General features: G+C 44.0%; 1 protein-coding gene across 2 annotated transcripts in view; it reads left to right on the top strand.

The window, feature by feature from the left end:
- Nucleotides 1-18,319, top strand: part of LOC149280730 (syntaxin-binding protein 5-like) — an 82,288-nt gene that overhangs the window by 4,840 nt on the left and 59,129 nt on the right. For both annotated transcript variants that reach the window (XM_089500112.1, XM_089500111.1), the window contains exon 2: nt 4,166-4,263. In XM_089500112.1, coding sequence (XP_089356238.1) covers nt 4,166-4,263 — 98 coding nt within the window. The remainder of the gene's footprint in view (nt 1-4,165; nt 4,264-18,319) is intronic.

Here is an 18,319-nt window from a genome sequence, read left to right as displayed (position 1 = left end):
GGCGGGATGTGACGCAGACCCTTTTAAGCCGGGACAGGTTTGGGGAGACCTCTCATAAGACACCCCCTCAGTCACCACTATATATATATATATATATATATATATATATATATCCACCCCTGTATGCTGTTTTGATTATATATTTATATATACAATGAATTGAAAGCTTACTTTACACAGAGGATGGTAGATAAGAGGAACAGCTAACCAGCAGAAGTGGTAGAGGCTAATCCAGTGAGGGAATGTAACCATGGGCGAGACGAGAAACGGGCGACTGGACGGGGGCCGGATGGGCCGATCAGGTTCTGGGTTTATATATATATATACATGTTTAGAAGTGTTACGTTTGTTTACATTAAGGGTCTTTTTATTAGAATCTCTTTAGTGATCTCGTGGATCTCTCGCTATAGCTTTCCCTGCGGCTGATATCTGGCACGGATTGTTTTGCTCGCTTATTTCTACCCGTGATGCTTTTATTTGGCGAATACCTTTTAGCCCCGGTTTGCGTTAAAATCTGTGGGAGTAGAAAGTGAAATTGTTCATAATTATAGTCTGAAGCCAGAAATTGTTTAGGATTGAAATTGTTGGATGATTTAGAGGTAATTGCAGGGTTTGCTTTGTGAATGGGGGGGGTTACCTGCGTGTGAATGTTTGGGATGGAAATTTTGTGTTCCTGATTCTTTTCTTTGAGTCCTGCCGCATTACTTTTTTGGAGCGCGTCTTGCCCAGGCACCTGAAAGGAACGCCTGTCTACCCGGAGCTGTTTGGATTTCTCAGGATAATTAATAAAGTAAATAAATAGTAACAATAAATAATAAACAAATAGTAAAAACAAAGAGTAAAATAAATGGTACATAAATAATAAAAATAAATAGTAAAAATAATAAGTAGTAAAAATAAATAATAAACAAATAGTAAATTAACAGTAAAAATAAATGGTACATAAATAATAGAAAATAAGTACGGTAATAATAAAAAGTAAATAAATAGTAAAAATAAATAATAAATAGTAAATGATAAATGGTACATAAATAATAAAAATAAGTTGTAAAAATAAATAGTAAAAATAATAAATAGTAAAAAAATAAAATACATTCATGGTAAAAATAAATGGTACATAAAAAATAAATAGTAAAAATAAATAGTAAATTAATAGTAAAACTAAATGGTACATACATAATAAAAATAGTAAAAATGATAAACAGTAAATTAATGGTAACAATAAATAGTACATAAGTAGTTAAAAAATAAATAGTACATTAATGGTAAAAATAAATGGTTCGTAAATAGTACAAATAATAAATTGTAAAAAGAAATAGTAAATAAATAGTAACCCCTCCCCCCAGTTATTTTCCTTATCGGTTCAAATGAACAGCTGAGACTAAATCTGAGAATTATCACCTATTAGAAGTGTCTCCATCACGTACTAATAATACTTCAGCCTTTTAATTAAAGGATTTCCGCCTAGCAGCTTTGAACCTGATTATTTTAACACAGACATGTAACGCCTCCCAGATTTGTGTTCAAATAAAACAAACTCAGAATCGTTCACAAATTAAACAGAAAATACGAAAACAGGACCGGGGAATGATGAGAGATCGTATGACGTGTGTTTGGAGAGCGTTCAGAGGAGGGAAGTTTATTTCGAAGGAGGAGAAAAGTTACAACAAGAGAGCGGAATCTAACACTAGAGAGTCGGAGACTGAGATGGAATGGAAGGAAGTTTTACTTTACTGAGAGGGTGGTGGATAAGTAGAACAGCTTCCCAGCAGAAGCGGTAGAGGGTAATACAGTGAGGGTATTAAACATGCATGGGATAGACATACGGCTCCTGAATCTAAGACGAGACCAACGACTGATTAAGGTTTGAGTCTTTACAGCAGGAGAAACGGGCGAGTAGACGGGGGCCGGATGGGACTTTTCTTAAGCAACCTGAATGTGAACATTTGTTGACTGAGGATAACATGGAGACGAAGCTCATTTTGATGAAAGAAAACTATAATTTAGAGAAAACTTAAAGGTATAGTGAGTTATTAATGCTGTTGATTTAATAGCGGGAGATTCTGGCCTCCCGGCCACCTGTGCCGACCGACTGCTCTCCGTGTACGTATCGTGTTAGAGAGAGTCATGGGCTGTCATTGCGCATGCATAATACTGGCTCTTACTACATATAATTATATTATGGAGCAAAGAAATGCATAAGGGGCCATTTTTACGCTCCCAGTTCCAGCTTTAAAAGTCCCAATTGTGACCTGGGGGTCCTTAACACGGCAGAGGCTGCGGGGTTTATCTCATGCCCCTCTATTATTCTGCGGGGTTTATCTCATGCCCTCTATTATTCTGCGGGGTTTATCTCATGCCCCTCTATTATTCTATGAAGACCTGAGCCCGGTGTAGCAGCCGCTCTTCCTGCAACGTTACGTCTGGACTAAATCTTAACTTTTCCGACACCCTCTCTATTCCACAATGGACAAAAGTATAGGGACACCTGACCATTACACCAGCAGGGGCTTTGATGACATCACATCACAGATTTTGGGGAGTTTCTGTGGGAATTTTTGCCCGTTCATCCAGTAGGGGTCCGGCGATGATGTTGGTCTTTATGGGACTTGCTTTGTGCGCCGGGGCCACAGTCACGCTGGGATAGAAAAGGGTCTCCCCCCAGACTGGGGCCGCGAAACTGGAAGCCGAGCATCGTCCGAAATGTCTTGGTGCTGAAGCATTAAGATTTCCCTTCGCTGGAAGTAATGCCCCATGATTTCAGTAATTAAGAGGCGTCCCAATACTTTTGTCCATATAGTGTATGTTAACGGCACCCACTATTAAGGGGTTAATAATCTGGTAGAAGGTGATTGGATAGAGATAAAGATTCCGGGAATTCTCTACAAACGAGGATTTGCATTAATCGTAGGAAATAGATTTTCCACCGACGCGGAAACGTCTCGTAGCGGCTGGAGTAGCAGCAAGATCCGGCCGTGATCCGTCACTATCGCGCGCTAATGACTGAGGCCGGGTGATAGGACCCGGGGCCGAGGGCTGAGTGCTCAGGGCCCCGCCGGGCGGCCGTGGAGATGGAAATAAAATGAATATGGATTTTATTTCGATTTGCAGCTCGTGCGAAAAGAGGCCCCATAGGACCTAATTGTGCAAATAAATAGCCTCGGCTTTAACGTGGCTGATAAACGGAGCAGCGGCTTTTAGTTAGGAGGAAAGTGGATTTATTACGGGGGAAGAACTGCCGGGGGGCGAAGGGAAGTCGTTACCTCGTCTTTGGCGTAAGAGAAGTCAAGTTACGGTTAGGGAGGTCGAGTTGGCACCTGTACTGGATCCATGTAAGGGTTCCCGGGGGAGATCCATTAACAGAGATAATCTTTTATTCTTACAAATAAGTCATGTGATAGACGGGGAGGAGAGGAAGACAGAGTAATAAGCCTTACGCGTTTCACGCCATCGGCACCCAATCATACGCACCGTAGCAGTACTGAGTATGGGAGCCAGCGGCACGAACCCCCGGTAAAGCTCAGAGCCGTCACGTCTCCGGCCACACGGAACCCGCCTGTCCACGCTTACCGTCCGCGCTTACCGTCCGCGTGATTCCTGACGGGTTGGGGGGGGACCTCTAATAATGTCTGTTTTTTTATGAAACCGAGTAAATTCACCAAAAATGCCCCGACCTGACCAGCTGCTTCTATAAATAAAAGTATTTCTATGTGCGTTACATTAAGGGCATCGGGGCAATGACTTCCATGGGGCAAGAGGGGCAGCTTTAGCCACCCAGCAACAATACCCCAGCACCCCTACAAGCCGGTGGGATGTCAGCAGCGGAGGGGCCCTGCCTCATGTGCCAAGGGGCCTAGTAATGCTTCTAAAGGGTTATCACCATACCTGGAGCTCTGTGGGTTTTTGCCCCAATCTCAGGGTGAAGGGGCAGATTCTCCGGGTCACACAGTCTGACTCCTTCCTATTCTCCCCCCCCCCACACAGCTGTGATCATATAGAAGACTCCCAGTCGGTGCTTTTGCTCCCAGTATGTTATGGTTGATCTCCCTGCTTGAATGCAGGTGACTCCATTAAGTGTATCTTTAAATAATGAAAAGTGGAGGGTTTTTTTTGCATTTGCAGAGAATTCAGACCGTTGACGCTCTGTCGCTGCTTTGTCTTTCAGACCGTCCGGCATGGCTTCCCTTTTCAACCGACCGCGTTGGCCTTCGATCCTGTTCAGAAAATACTCGCCATCGGCACGAAGACCGGAGCGGTGCGCATGTATCCTTTTCACTGCCGCGGTCATTCCTGCGCTGCCCGGACCTCGGGAATTTGGGGTAAGAACGTTTACTTTTAGACCCTCTTTGTATGTTGTGGCCCCGGGTGGAGGAGAACGCGGACGAGGAAACTGTCCTGACGGCTTTCAGCGCATTTAAAGCTGCAGTTCCTTTCATTGTGCTCTCTGTGTTTAGCAGCTAAACCTTACAGCAACCAATCAGCACCTGCCTTTGTGTCACACGGCCAGCGTTATCAGAAAAAAAGGCAAACATCGGTTTCTGGTGCTGCACCTAATAACGGAAGTGTGAAATTAAGTGCTATATATTTAGTGTTTGTGGCATTCGATTTAGGATATGGTGTTTTTTCCCCCATGGGATCAGCAGTTCCTACCTCACTGGATTAAAGTATCTGAGGGGTCTGTTCACTAAATCCTTGGTTGGTATTTTAATGGTGGAAATTAGAGGGTGGAACAGCCTCCCAGCAGAAGTGGTAGAGGGTAATACAGCGAGGGGATTAAACATGCATGGGATAGACATACGGCTCCTGAATCTAAGACGAGACCAATGACTGATTAAGGTTTGAGTCGGGCAGACTAGACAGGGGCCGGATGGGGCCGATCTGCCGGCAGGTTCTGGGTTTCAGAGAAATCTGGTGTTTGTAGAGGGATCTCTCTGATGAGCATAAAGGTGAGGGGTCCAGCTGAACTCATCATGTCTGGTACCCAACTCTGGTTCCCCCAAACCACCTAATGCCGCCTCTGAAGCTCCGTGTTTCCTGAGAACAGGAAGTAAAGATACGGTCTTAGAACGGCTGCGTGCGCTTCGAATACATTCACATTCTTGTCAGGATTTCTTGCAGGAATCGGAGAAGTGAGCCGAGATTCATGCTTTTTGGTGATAATGGAGTTATTGCATGCGCAGTCCCAGCGTTAGCCTGTCTGATTAGCATAAGTCAGGGGCTTAGCCACAAAGCGTCGCTGCGCTGTGGTAAAGAGAGCTTTCATGTTGTATTCAATATATACCGTATTTGCTCGATTATAAGACGACCCCCAAAATCTAAATATTAATTTAGGAAAAAAAACAAAAAGCCTGAATATAAGACGACCCTATAGGAAAAAAAGTGTTACCAGTAAATGTTAATTCATGTAAACAATATTTTCATATTTAATAAAAGCTATGATTGAGAAAAATATATATTTTTTTATTTCCTTTTATTTGCCAATCTGCCCCCAGGGTTGCCACTCTGCCCCCAGAAATGCCTTATACCCCCTATTTGCCACTCTGCCCCATGATGTGCATTTTAACCCTCTATATGCCACTCTGCCTCCAGAAATGTCTTATACCCTCCTATATGCCACTCTGCCCCATGATATGCCTTTTAATCCCCTATATGCCAGAGTGGCATATAGGGGGTTAAAAGGCATTTCTGGAGGTATATATATAACTGCTAACAGCAATCACACTCCTATCAAGCCAAGGCAGCCAGTACAGGCTGGAACCTGGGGATGATAGGAGTGTGAGTCCCTATGCCATGCTACCACCACTACCCCCCTTACACATCCATACTAACACACTCATTCACAAACATTTAAACACTCATTCATTCCAATAATCACACATTCATCACAAAAACCCTCCCCCACCCCCTTACCTGAACTGCAGATCTCTCCCTCAAAGACTTCTGCAGGGGCCCGGCTGTGCGAGCAACTTCTCTGGCCCCGCCCCCAGAGGAAGGAGGGGGGAGGCAGAATTATGTGACGCTCTTCTAGCTTCCTGTTCTCCTGCTGCTCGCGACCAAAGCACCGGTAAGCAGCCTGGCCCCAGCGGACATTTTGAGGTCTGATTAGAAGACGACCTCGATTATAAGACGAGGGGTATTTTTCAGAGCATTTGCTCTGAAAAAAACCTTGTCTTATAATCGAGCAAATACGGTATGTTAATTCGTATATTAACCGATTTGCTGCCGGAGAGGACTTGCGAAGTTGTAAGATGCTTTGAATGTATCGTGCAGGAATGAAGTGAACGCCCCGGGACAGTTGGTAGCTTTGTGTAGTTTACAGACGCACGTCGGGCTTACATCGCCCTCTCTAATAATTCCATGTCATTTGACTTTGGCTGTGGATGGCGTGGAGCGCTGCAGCCCTGCTTCCTTCCTTCCTCCGTCGCCGGCAGCATTAGTAGTCGTATCACGTCTCGGGTGCGCTGCAGACCAAGCGTTTCTCCTACCTAATCCAGCGATAACGATTCCTTTCCTGTATCCTCCTCTCCGCCACCGCCATCGCCACCGCGTGAACGCAGCGTCCTATTCCACTGATTTATTTTCCTGCTCGTTTGACTTGTATGTAGTAACATTTTCACGGGTTAAATGTTCCGTGTAATAGCCGCCGATGCTTTCATTAAATACCTGCCGTTACTCAAGTGCCCTTTTTATCGTTACTAAAAATGGATGTTTCTGCTCTAAAAAGTTGTCGGTAATCAAACATTTTGAATATATTTTAAGGTGACCCCCCCCCCCCATGGTAAGGGCAGGACGGAGGCCTTTAACACCAAATAAAAATAATAATATTATTATTATTATTTCATTATTATTATTATTATTATTATTTCATTATTATTTTTATTATTTCATTATTATTATTATTTCATTATTATTTTTAATGAAATAATAATAATAATAATGAAATAATAATAATAATGAAATAAAAATAATAATCAAATAATAAAAATAATAATAATAATGAAATAATAATGATAATGAAATAATAATAATTAAAAAAATACTAATGAAATAACAATAATAATAATGAAATAATAATAATAGCCCCGGTTCTTTCGTTTTAAAGGAGGTGTGCATTTCACAGTCACCGTGACAAAGCTGGCAGCGATTTCATGGAAAGGGTAGTTTGCGTACCTGGAAATACCCTGGGATCCCCCGAGGCTCCGGGAGACGTCCGGCTTCATCGGGTCTCCTGGTTAGCCGTTTCTTCTCCATTCCCACCCATGCTCTGCAGATTCACTCCCCACTTTCCCTGCGCAGGTCCCTCTCGCTAAAGGCTCTCAGGGGACAGCCCTGTCCATACATGAAAGCAGAAGCCTTCTTTCTCTGTGAAACCCCAGTATCTATCAATTCATTCCCCAAACATCTTCCTTTAATCTTCTGACGGAGAGAGGGGGTCCGTAACGAGAGGTGGAGGGAATCCGTTCAGACCAACTAATGAAGGGAATAAGTATTGAAGAGGGAGGAGGTGGAAAGACTTTAAGCTGCTGTTCCGCTTAAACAAAATGCGTTTAATCACCTTAAATCAACACAGAAACTATCATGGCTTCTATGGCAACAACCATAGAACCTGTTTTCGTGTCACATGACAATTAGTTGTCCCTGGAAAAAAAATAAAAATTCTTTCAAGAGTTCAGATATTAGGCAGGAGTTGGAATTCAGCAGAATAAGTGGAACAGCGGCTTTTACACACGGATAATTGCCCCACGCGGATGCTCTTCCTTTCCTGAAGTTTGTTAAGTCCTGTAATGTATTTAAATACTCTTTCTCTGATTCGTCTCCGGTTAAGTAATATCCCCCCGACGACGTTATCGGCAGACCAGACTTTAAAAGGGAATCAATAAACGTTCGAGAGCTTTTATAGCAGGTAGCGTTTTTTGGCGACGCGCCCACAGTCGGCTGGCATTACGTTAAACTTATTTCGATAAATGGTACTTTGGGCGCAGAGCAGTGCAGATTAAGAGGTCCGTGCTGAAAGGTTTCCAACAAGAGACTACAGAAAAAGGACATTATTAAAAAAACATTTTATTTAACCCATATGCAGGGGGAGGGCATCATAATTGAAGGATTTAGGAAAGAACGTCTAGGTGGAACAGCACCTTTAACCTGGGAGTTTTTAGTCGCTGACAAAATTTAGCCACAGAAATATCAGAAGTGAAATCTGTAAAGACCTCGCTGCTATTCCCGTCAGTCGTTCCTCGCCTTCATATCGCTGGCTGAGCACCCAGGGGTTTCATTCTCGGAATACTTTGCCGATAAGAGCCATGCGCCCGAGCTCGGCAGATTCGAGGAAACGGCTGCACAAGCTTTCACCTCACAGGCATCCCAGGGTCCGGATTTCTCCCCCATTTCCCACCTGGTGAGCTGCGCAGGATATAACCCCCCCCCCCCCAGCCGTTAAGGTGACAGGAATGGGGTTGCTGACTACACGGCGTTCCGGTTATTTCTCTTTTGTGAGATTTTTCTTTATGTTTTCTCGTAACGAGGATCGTCTTTTTTTAAGTGTATTTCGTGGACTTTTGCTATTTTTTTGTTTTATTTGTAAACAGCTCTCTCTCTGCGTTCTTAATTATAAATAAAAAATACTTGTAAACCATAAAAGAGCAAGCGGTGACATGCCCGGCGCATCATTTACATAAAACTATAACGAGATGCCTCAATTAATCCGCCGCAGCCTGTAATTACTCGCCCAGTCCCTGACCCACCGCGCTGGTTATTTATACCTTGGTGTCTGACGAAGGATCTCCACGAGGTTACGATCTACTCGTGTATTCTGTGAACTTGGAACTTTCTTATCGGGGATAAATAATGCAGATACATTGCGTTCCGAGCAAACATGCGCGCTGCCCCGTGCTATTGCGTTTCATTAGGAAACACCACAGAGATGGCTGTTATGTACCGGCCATGACGTAGAGATCATGAGAAAGACCCAACGCGTTTCTCCCCGTCTCTAGCAGGGTGTAGAGATTCTGGAGAGAGTTCAGAGGAGGCGACAGGAATGGGGAATGGTTTACAGGATAAAACATGATCAGGAAAGACTGAGGGGTCTCATAATGTCCCGCTTTAGGGGAAGAGAGAAGAGAGAGAGGTGATGGGAGAGGGAGATGGGCAGAGGAGAGAGAGGGGATGGGAGAGAGGGGGGGCATACAGAGACAGTATGGGAGAGAGAGAGAGATATGGGGAAAGAAGAGATAGGGGTAGAGAATACAGAGACGGAATGGGGGAGAGAATAGAGAGAGAGAGAGAGATGTGTCAGAGGGGATGGGTGGGAGAGAATACAGAGACGGGATGGGACAGAGGGGGATGGAAGAGAGACGGGGGGGGGAGAATACAGAGGGGATGGGAGAGAGAGAAGGGGGAGAGAAGAGACTGTTACAGATGTACGATTGTTTAGTTTGACCATTCCCTCTCTCAAACATCTGTTCCTTACCTGATGTCCCTCTATTTCTCGTTGATGCCCCTCTCTCCTCCCCCAATGCCCCTCTTTTCTAGGAGGTCAGAATGTTTGCTGGGTATGAGGGGATCGCAGGGTTCTACGGCCCTAAAAGCCCCGATAATGTGTATAGAAACAGCAGGAAAGGCAATTAAGGACTGAAGGGAATTTATTTAAAAAAAAGCCCAGAATCTAACACTAAAGAATCAGAGACCGAGATGGAACGGAAGGAAGTTTAATTTACGGACAGGGTGGGAGATCGCAGAACGTTTCACACAAACTGGTGACATCAGAATCTAAAGAGGACGGGGATGTCGGGTGCGATCGGGATAATCCCGGACAGGATTTTGCGTCCGCATTAAATAACACGAAGGACTGATGGCGATAATAGGAAAGGAGACGCCGCAGTAATTGCTTCCCAGGAGTCCGTGAAACATCACATGAAGCAAGAGCTGCGACGGCTGGCAGTGTGACACGCGAGCGATGACATCATGCTCCAAAGATAGAGCTTCACGGGAAGAGTGTGCCGGATCCAGCCTGCGATCACGCGGCGCACGAAACATTCGTATGCAAGAGCTTTATATAAACGATTTCCAGGAACTGGAACGTTGTTACAGGACATGTCATTCCTGTGATATTGTCATTTGGTTCGTTTCTCCCGCTACTCTCGGGTATATATATTATACATGTTGCCGTTATGCAGGGCCATACAGATCAATAGAAAACAGCACAGAAAGTTAGGAGCCAGATCTCACAATCTAGGAGCCATGGCCGTCACTATTATTATGTATGGCTGCTGTCCAGCCTGTGGTTGTTATAATTGCCCCAGGGGTTTGCATTACGTTTATGTATCTATACATATATATATATGTATATATATATATATATATATATATATATATATATGGGGCCAGCAAATTCCATAACAGTAACAGGAACATAAACACACTTTAAAGATATACTGATACAGGAGGAGAGGGCCCTGGTCTTATGAGCTTACAATCTATTAGGTGGTTGGGGGAGGGGAGACGGTAGGGGGGTCTGCTTGGGTCAGCCTGGGCAGCATTTAGCATTAAATTTGTGCGTTAAAAACTGCCCGTCGCGTGTGCGTTTTGTTTGTCAGTCAAAGGAGTCGTTTTGGAGAGGTTTCATTCATTCGCATATCAGCGGATTTCTTCACCTCAAGCTTCTGTAAGCCGAAAGTTCCGCTCTTTTTATTTTAAAGATTCTGTTTTACACCCTGCAGCCGCTTAGCCCCCTAATTACTGCTTCAGATTTACCTTTTAGATTGAAAGCTCACAAGCAGAGCCCTCACGAGCCCACCAGGAACTTTGTACGAAAGTGCTAGATTGTAAGCTCACGGGCCGGGTCCCCGACTCCTGTGATTACATGAATCTTTGTGGTGTGCTTAATAAGTAATAGTATGGGGCGCAGGCACGAGAGTTATATTTTGCACAGGGATTCGTTTTTTTTTGTGATTTGCTCCTGTTAAGAATCACTAAATCGGGGTATTTTACGGCGAGTCCCTTCCTGTGGTCGGGATTACTAGCGGTGTCACCTCACGCCGGAGAGATTTATGGAGGGCAGCTTAGCAGATAAGAATAGCATCGGCACGGCGACGAAGGCAGTTTCTATTCCAGGAATAATGGAGTCAATAATTGAGTTTTATGCAAATTGGAAATTTTATGGAACAGGGATCAGCAAAACCTTCCCTGGAGCTTAGTGTATTATACAGGGCTTTACTCACTAAACAGAGATATCAATCAGAGCTCGTTGGAACACGGCCATACTTACCTTGTGCCGGCGTGCTGCTTGTTTTGTGCTGTTTGTACAGCGCTGCGGAATAGGGTGGAACTATAAATCAATAAAAAAATACTAATAATTAAATTACAGGATGAACAGCTCTCCATTGTTACATTAGATTTTAGTTACAGAGCCCCGGCAGCTCGCTTACATATCAGTAAAGGCCCCCGTCGGCCCTTTTATCACATTCAATGCATTTTGCTACGTGCATGTCGCTGCCGGCGTTATTTAGTTATTGGAGTCGGAACGTTATACTTCCTGTGTCCTGTGACTCCTCCCCCTTCTGCCTCTACTGCAGGCAGGAAGCGTTCGTCAGTACACATCCCGCACATGCTCAGTAGCAGGCTAGTAAGCAGGAGCCCTACGGGGCATGTGCAGGGAGAATGCTTAACAGATCGCGTTTTATCTACTCCTATAGAAACGTACTCCCTGCTTCTGTGTCACGGAAATCGATGAACGGGATTTTACAGAATTGCAGCTGATTAAAGAATTCTTTCTGGAAAAGCGTTTGGGGCGTCCTGCAGGTTTAGGGAATGATTGCCTTCATTCATTGCCGAAAAAGTAGACTTTTTGATTGCATGTTAAAATCATACTCACAAGTAAGCAATCTGACTCCCGGTGCTAGGATCCAGTATCTGACAATCGCAGCCCGCCGGGCGCTGTTTCCAAACCACCGGTCCGCGTTCCATAGAAACTTAGAATGTGCCGGCAGATAAGAACCATTCGGCCCGTCCAGTCTGCCCAATTTCTGAATGCTTTCATTAGCCCCTGGCTTCCCCTGGCTTTCCTTATACCACCTCTGCTGGAAGGCTGTTTCATGCATCCACTACCCTCTCAGTAATGTAATGTTTTACTTTTAAACCTTTACTACCTTGTTGTGGTAGTATTTCTTCTTTGAAATATACTCTTTATCGTGTTAATTCCTTGTTTCTATCCCCCGTCACATCTTTCTTCCAAGCTTTACATGATGAGATCATTTTTTATCCTGTAATCCATGAAGCGTTTTAGTAGCCCTTCTCCCGCATAGCTATATCCTTCTGGAGATCCGGTCTCCGGTGCTGTACGCAATACTCCAAGTGAGGTCTCAGCGGTCCTCCGTACAACAGCAAGAGCTCTTCCCTCTTTCTACTGCTAATACCTCTCGCTATACAGCCTGACATTCTGCTTGCATCTCCTGCCGCTCTACTGCATTGTCTGCCTGCCTTTAAATCCTCAGAAACAACCCCCCCTCAATAGATATATTTATGAATTTTGGAATAAAGGAGAAGAAATCTGACTGTAGAGGGGGCCGTGGATCCGCAGTAACTCCTGATCCGGTGCTGGGTGGTTAGCAGGGCTTATTTAAGCTTTCTATAATTATTGATTCTAGATAAAGGTTTTGCTTGGCGGTCTGCAGCGTGCGTTTAGAAATGCATCTGTTTAAGTGGCTGTAGAATTGTGAAGTAGTGGAACGGCACCTTTAAGATCTGCTTTTCCTTCCATACTGTCTTCCATAAGGTCTTATCGTAAACGAAGGCTTCCTGCGCGGCTCCGCGAGGCCGTCTGACCTTCAGATGACCTTTCATTCTCTCCTCTCCTGAATAATGTCATTTTTGGTGGAGAAAATGTGGCCGCTGTCTGGTTGCTCTTAATGATCTGCAATCAGATTACGGAACATTCTGGAAATTCTCCCGAGGATAGGTGTGCGTGTCGGGCGGAAAGCTGCAAATCAGGGATATGTGAAAGACCCCCCTGAAACCCCACGCAGGGGTAAAGCATCCGACCATGCCATGTATCCCGCGCTCAATGCATGTTCCTGACGGCCTCTGTGACTTAGGGGCAATAGAACCACCCCAGGGGGTATCTACCAATTACCAGTCCCTTCTGGACTCTTGTCTTGAACTAGTATTATGGGTGTTTTAAAAAAAAAAAAAAATCTTTTATTTTTTTCTTAATTTTTTTCATAAATAATATCTTATTGCCGTTTTTTCTTCGTTCTTAATTTTCGTGGAATCAGATAAAACACACGATCCGCAGAGAAACATGACCATATAGAATCCCCAAAACTGTATCTCATTTTAAAATGATGTCATACGATGATGTCATGCACTGAACGCAGACCGTTACTCTGTCGATTTAATGTATTTTCATTATTATTATGGAAATCGCTTTCAATAAATGCTTTGAACGTTAATGAGGGAGAATAGCGGGGGGGGGTGACAGAAGATCCCATCTGAATGTGGAAAATTGGTAGAAATGAGGCAAAATGGCGCCCCAGCGATGATAATTCGTATGGAAAGCGCGTGTCCGTGTGAGGGTTTGTGCCGAATTCGGGACTCGGATGAAGCCCAAGCCTTCTAATTGATACAAAGAGCTGCCTTGGAAATGCTCTGCGGACAGATTGTTTCCGGGAACATCCATCGAGCCATCTGGAGGAGCCGGCTCCAGATCTAACGCAGAAAGATGAGTATTCGGCCCCGGCCCCGGCCCTCTTCCACGCACAGACTAATTGGATCCGCTTTTCCTTTCGTTCGTTCTAAACATCCATTTTATCAATTTAAAGTAAAAAAAAAAAAAAAAACAGCGCGTATCGCAATCCCATTTTATGGATTATACGCAAAAAAAACACCAAAGTATTTTATCTAGAAGCCAATTGGTTTTAATTTGCTTATTTTTGGTTTTATTAGTAAAAATTCATGATTATTATACAAATACAATGTGTTGGCAGAAGACCTTTAGGATCATATCGTCACTGAATAATGAAATAGTCTTTAAACTCCAACCCATCGTATTTTAACTCTACTATCCGGGATATGGAATAGGGTGAGGTTTATCAGGGTGTTCGGGCCGTATAGAATACACCCTATAGAATGCATAGAGCGACGATTCACAGCGGGAACCCTTTCCAAAGAGAATAATGATACCCTCGTACCCAGCAAACCCTCAGAGCCCCGAGAAAAGAGGGGAACCGCCGAGGAAAGAGGGGCATCGGGGGATTTGGGACCCAAAGAGGGACTGGAAAAACTAAACAGGGAAACATAGGTGGTACTACTGTACGTCTCATTGTAAAGAGCTGCAGAATGTGATGGCCAATATAAATCAATAAATAATATCATCTTATTATTATTATAATTATTATATATCACTAATATATCGAGTTATTAGGCTGGACCTGTTTGGTTTCTGCCCCCAAGGCTCTGATATCTCATGAGGATGAGATGTGGCTCGGGCTGCCGTACGGCGCTCGCTCGTGGGAATCTCACGTGGGAATCCTTCAAACCGAGAAAAGATGTGGTGGGAGATGAGAAAAGAAGATTTATGTTTCAAATGCACCGGGTAGGATTTGTACTGGTTTCAGGGCCGGACTGGGAATATAAACCAGCCCTGGAAATAATTGATTATCAGCCCCGTATTTCATGGCGTCGTAATTGTCCATGCGGCAATCGGGACAGAATAGGGACCCCTATTGATATACCCCCCAGCGCTGTATACAGTAATATAACCCCCCAGCGCTGTATACAGTAATATAACCCCCCAGCACTGTATAGAGTAATATAACCCCCCAGCGCTGTATACAGTAATATAACCCCCCAGCGCTGTATACAGTAATATAACCCCCCAGCGCTGTATACAGTAATATAACCCCCCAGCACTGTATAGAGTAATATAACCCCCAGCGCTGTATACAGTAATATAACCCCCCAGGGCTGTATACAGTAATATAACCCCCCAGCGCTGTATACAGTAATATAACCCCCCAGCGCTGTATACAGTAATATAACCCCCCAGTGCTGTATACTGTAATATAACCCCCCAGCGCTGTATACAGTAATATAACCCCCCCTGCTGTATACAGTAATATAACCCCCCAGCGCTGTATACAGTAATATAACCCCCCAGCGCTGTATACAGTAATATAACCCCCAGCGCTGTATACAGTAATATAACCCCCCAGCGCTGTATACAGTAATATAACCCCCCAGCACTGTATACAGTAATATAACCCCCTGCGCTGTATACAGTAATATAACCCCCCAGTGCTGTATACTGTAATATAACCCCCCAGCGCTGTATACAGTAATATACCCCCCCAGCTCTGTATACAGTAATATAAACCCCCCCAGCTGTATACAGTAATATAAACCCCCCCCAGCTGTATATAGTAATATACCTTGGCGCTGTATACAGTAATATAACCCCAGCGCTGTATACAGTAATATACCCCGGCGCTGTATACAGTAATATAAACCCCCCCAGCGCTGTATACAGTAATATAACCCCCCAGCACTGTATACAGTAATAACCCCCAGCGCTGTATACAGTAATATAACCCCCCAGCACTGTATACAGTAATAACCCCCAGCGCTGTATAAAGTAATATAACCCCCAGCGCTGTATACAGTAATATCTCATTTTGCCCCTGCAGATCTGGAGCCGCCGTCGCTGTCAGTCATGAGATATTTTGGGTGACTTTCCCGGCTCAAACACCACACTGAGCTGATGCTTTATGGCGATCCTAATGAAGTCCCTTCCTCCATAGACCTTAATTAGTCAAAGAGTCCAGCTGTGTGATTAAGACTGAGCCATTCTTTTGTTCCCCACAGGCAGTATGATAAGGAGTCGGGGTGTTTAGTAGATCAGGGGTCAGATAACGGAGCGAGAATCATACAAATGGCTGATATGCAGCTGCCTGAAAATATTATATTATGGGGTAAAAAACTACAACTGGGGTAAAAAAGAAAACAACATGGCGCTCTGGTGGATTCCCCCCCTTTAACCCGGATGTTATGCCCCCCACAATACTCCTCTGTCTATTGCAGAGTAAAGGTTGCCCCCAACAGGTATCTACTAAATGCAGCTAAAGAAGTAATTCCTCTGCATCAGAGGAGGTCCTCGGTGCCTTCACACTGGATTGATATTATCGTTATTTTTTATATATATACACAGCCCATACATTCTGAACGTTCTATGATTAATAATGCAGAGATTCCAGAATTCCGGGAATGAGATTATTCGCCGCGGGGTGATCCTCTGGAAGATGTTTGTGGAGGAGGTTATTGCGCGGGTCGTGCTGCCGTTTTTTATATAGATATTGTGACAGGGAACAGGGCATTGTGGTGGATAACATGTACATTTCCCACAAAATACTGCAATGTATTCGATAACCCCAGGGAGAATGTTTTGTTACCAGCAAAGTAATGGTAATGTTGTAGTTATGGTTGGGTCCCTGGGGTGGAGCATTTGGAGAGAAGGGAGGGCCAGTGCTCCACTCCACAGTTTACTTGCAGCAGGTGATGCAGCCAGTCCAGGAGTTCTGGTTCAGAGATTTACTCACCTGTTACCAATGAGCAGCAGGGGGCTGCTACAAAAAGGAGCCCTGTAAGTTAGTCAGGTGAGAAACACAAGCAGTGAGTGAGACTGCATTTTCTCCTAAACAAATCTGCTGAACGGTTCCTAAACGAAAAAGGTCTGTGCTAAATGTTTTGTGGTATTGTTTCCTTTTCCAGACTATCAATGTGGTGCCTGCATTCTCCACCATATGTGAGCTGGGATCATGTAACCACACAGTCTTAAGGTTTGAAATACCACATAAGGCTGAATTATTTTTAGAATTGTAGTCCTTTTTATTAAAAGGTCTATAAACAAACATAAATAAAACAAACAAAAAGAAAAGCCTTGCTCTCTGAGCACTTACTGACAAACAAACTAACTAACTATCGTTGGACGGCTTATCCGCTACCAACAAAAAACATTTAGCACAGACCTTTTTCGTTTAGGAACCGTTCAGCAGATTTGTTTAGGAGAAAATGCAGTCTCACTCACTGCTTGTATGTTTCTCACCTGAATAACTCACAGGGCTCCTTTTTGTAGCAGCCCCCTGCTGCTCATTGGTAACAGGTGAGTAAATCTCTGAACCAGAACTCCTGGACTGGCTGCATCACCTGCTGCAAGTAAACTGTGGAGTGGAGCACTGGCCCTCCCTTCTCTCCAAATGCTCCACCCCAGGGACCCAACCATAACTACAACATTACCATTACTTTGCTGGTAACAAAACATTCTCCCTGGGGTTATCGAATACATTGCACTGCAGTATTTTGTGGGAAATGTACATGTTATCCACCACAATGCCCTGTTCCCTGTCACAATATCAAGAAAAACAAGCCATGAAATATATACGTCCTCACCAGGGAGCCGGCGCCAACCACAAGGACTATTTATATACGTAACCAATGTGTTATGCGTCACATGGTTGCCGTAGGTAAGATTGGGTCATTTATGTATTGTGCCTGATGATGGTTAATAAGAAGCTCCCGTTTCCTTTTCTAGCGCGCATGTTCTGCATGTTTTTAAAAATCAGAGGAGGCGTTAAAAACATTCTCGGGATAAAAAAGTCCGGGGATCGGGTTACTTTTCTAATCTTACCGTTATCGTACCGTTATCGTACCGCTATGTGGCTTGACAGGCGGCGAGAAGTTTTTGTAATCAGTTTATTGATTTTGCAAAGGAAGGAAAATGTATGAAGGGGGATCCAGCGGTCGCCATAATAATTAACGTGAATGAAGGGGCATAGCGTTCCACCATATTTATTAACGTGAATGAAGGGGCATAGCGTTCCGCCATATTTATTAACGTGAATGAAGGGGCATAGCGTTCCGCCATATTTATTATCGTGAATGAAGGGGCATAGCGTTCCGCCATATTTATTATCGTGAATGAAGGGGCATAGCGTTCCGCCATATTTATTATCGTGAATGAAGGGGCATAACGTTCCGCCATATTTATTATCATGAATGAAGGGGCATAGCGTTCCGCCATATTTATTATCATGAATGAAGGGGCATAGCGTTCCGCCATATTTATTATCATGAATGAAGGGGCATAGCGTTCCACCATATTTATTAACGGGAATGAAGGGGCATAGCGTTCCGCCATATTTATTATCATGAATGAAGGGGCATAGCGTTCCACCATATTTATTAATGGGAATGAAGGGGCATAGCGTTCCGCCATATTTATTATCATGAATGAAGGGGCATAGCGTTCCACCATATTTATTAATGGGAATGA

This window comes from Sceloporus occidentalis, unplaced genomic scaffold, assembly GCF_023333645.1.
Source record: "Sceloporus occidentalis isolate IW3139 unplaced genomic scaffold, rSceOcc1.0.p SCAF_148, whole genome shotgun sequence".
NCBI classification, from domain to species: domain Eukaryota; kingdom Metazoa; phylum Chordata; class Lepidosauria; order Squamata; family Phrynosomatidae; genus Sceloporus; species Sceloporus occidentalis.
Note: the sequence above shows the minus strand (reverse complement) of the source record. Positions and strands in the feature narration are given on the sequence as shown.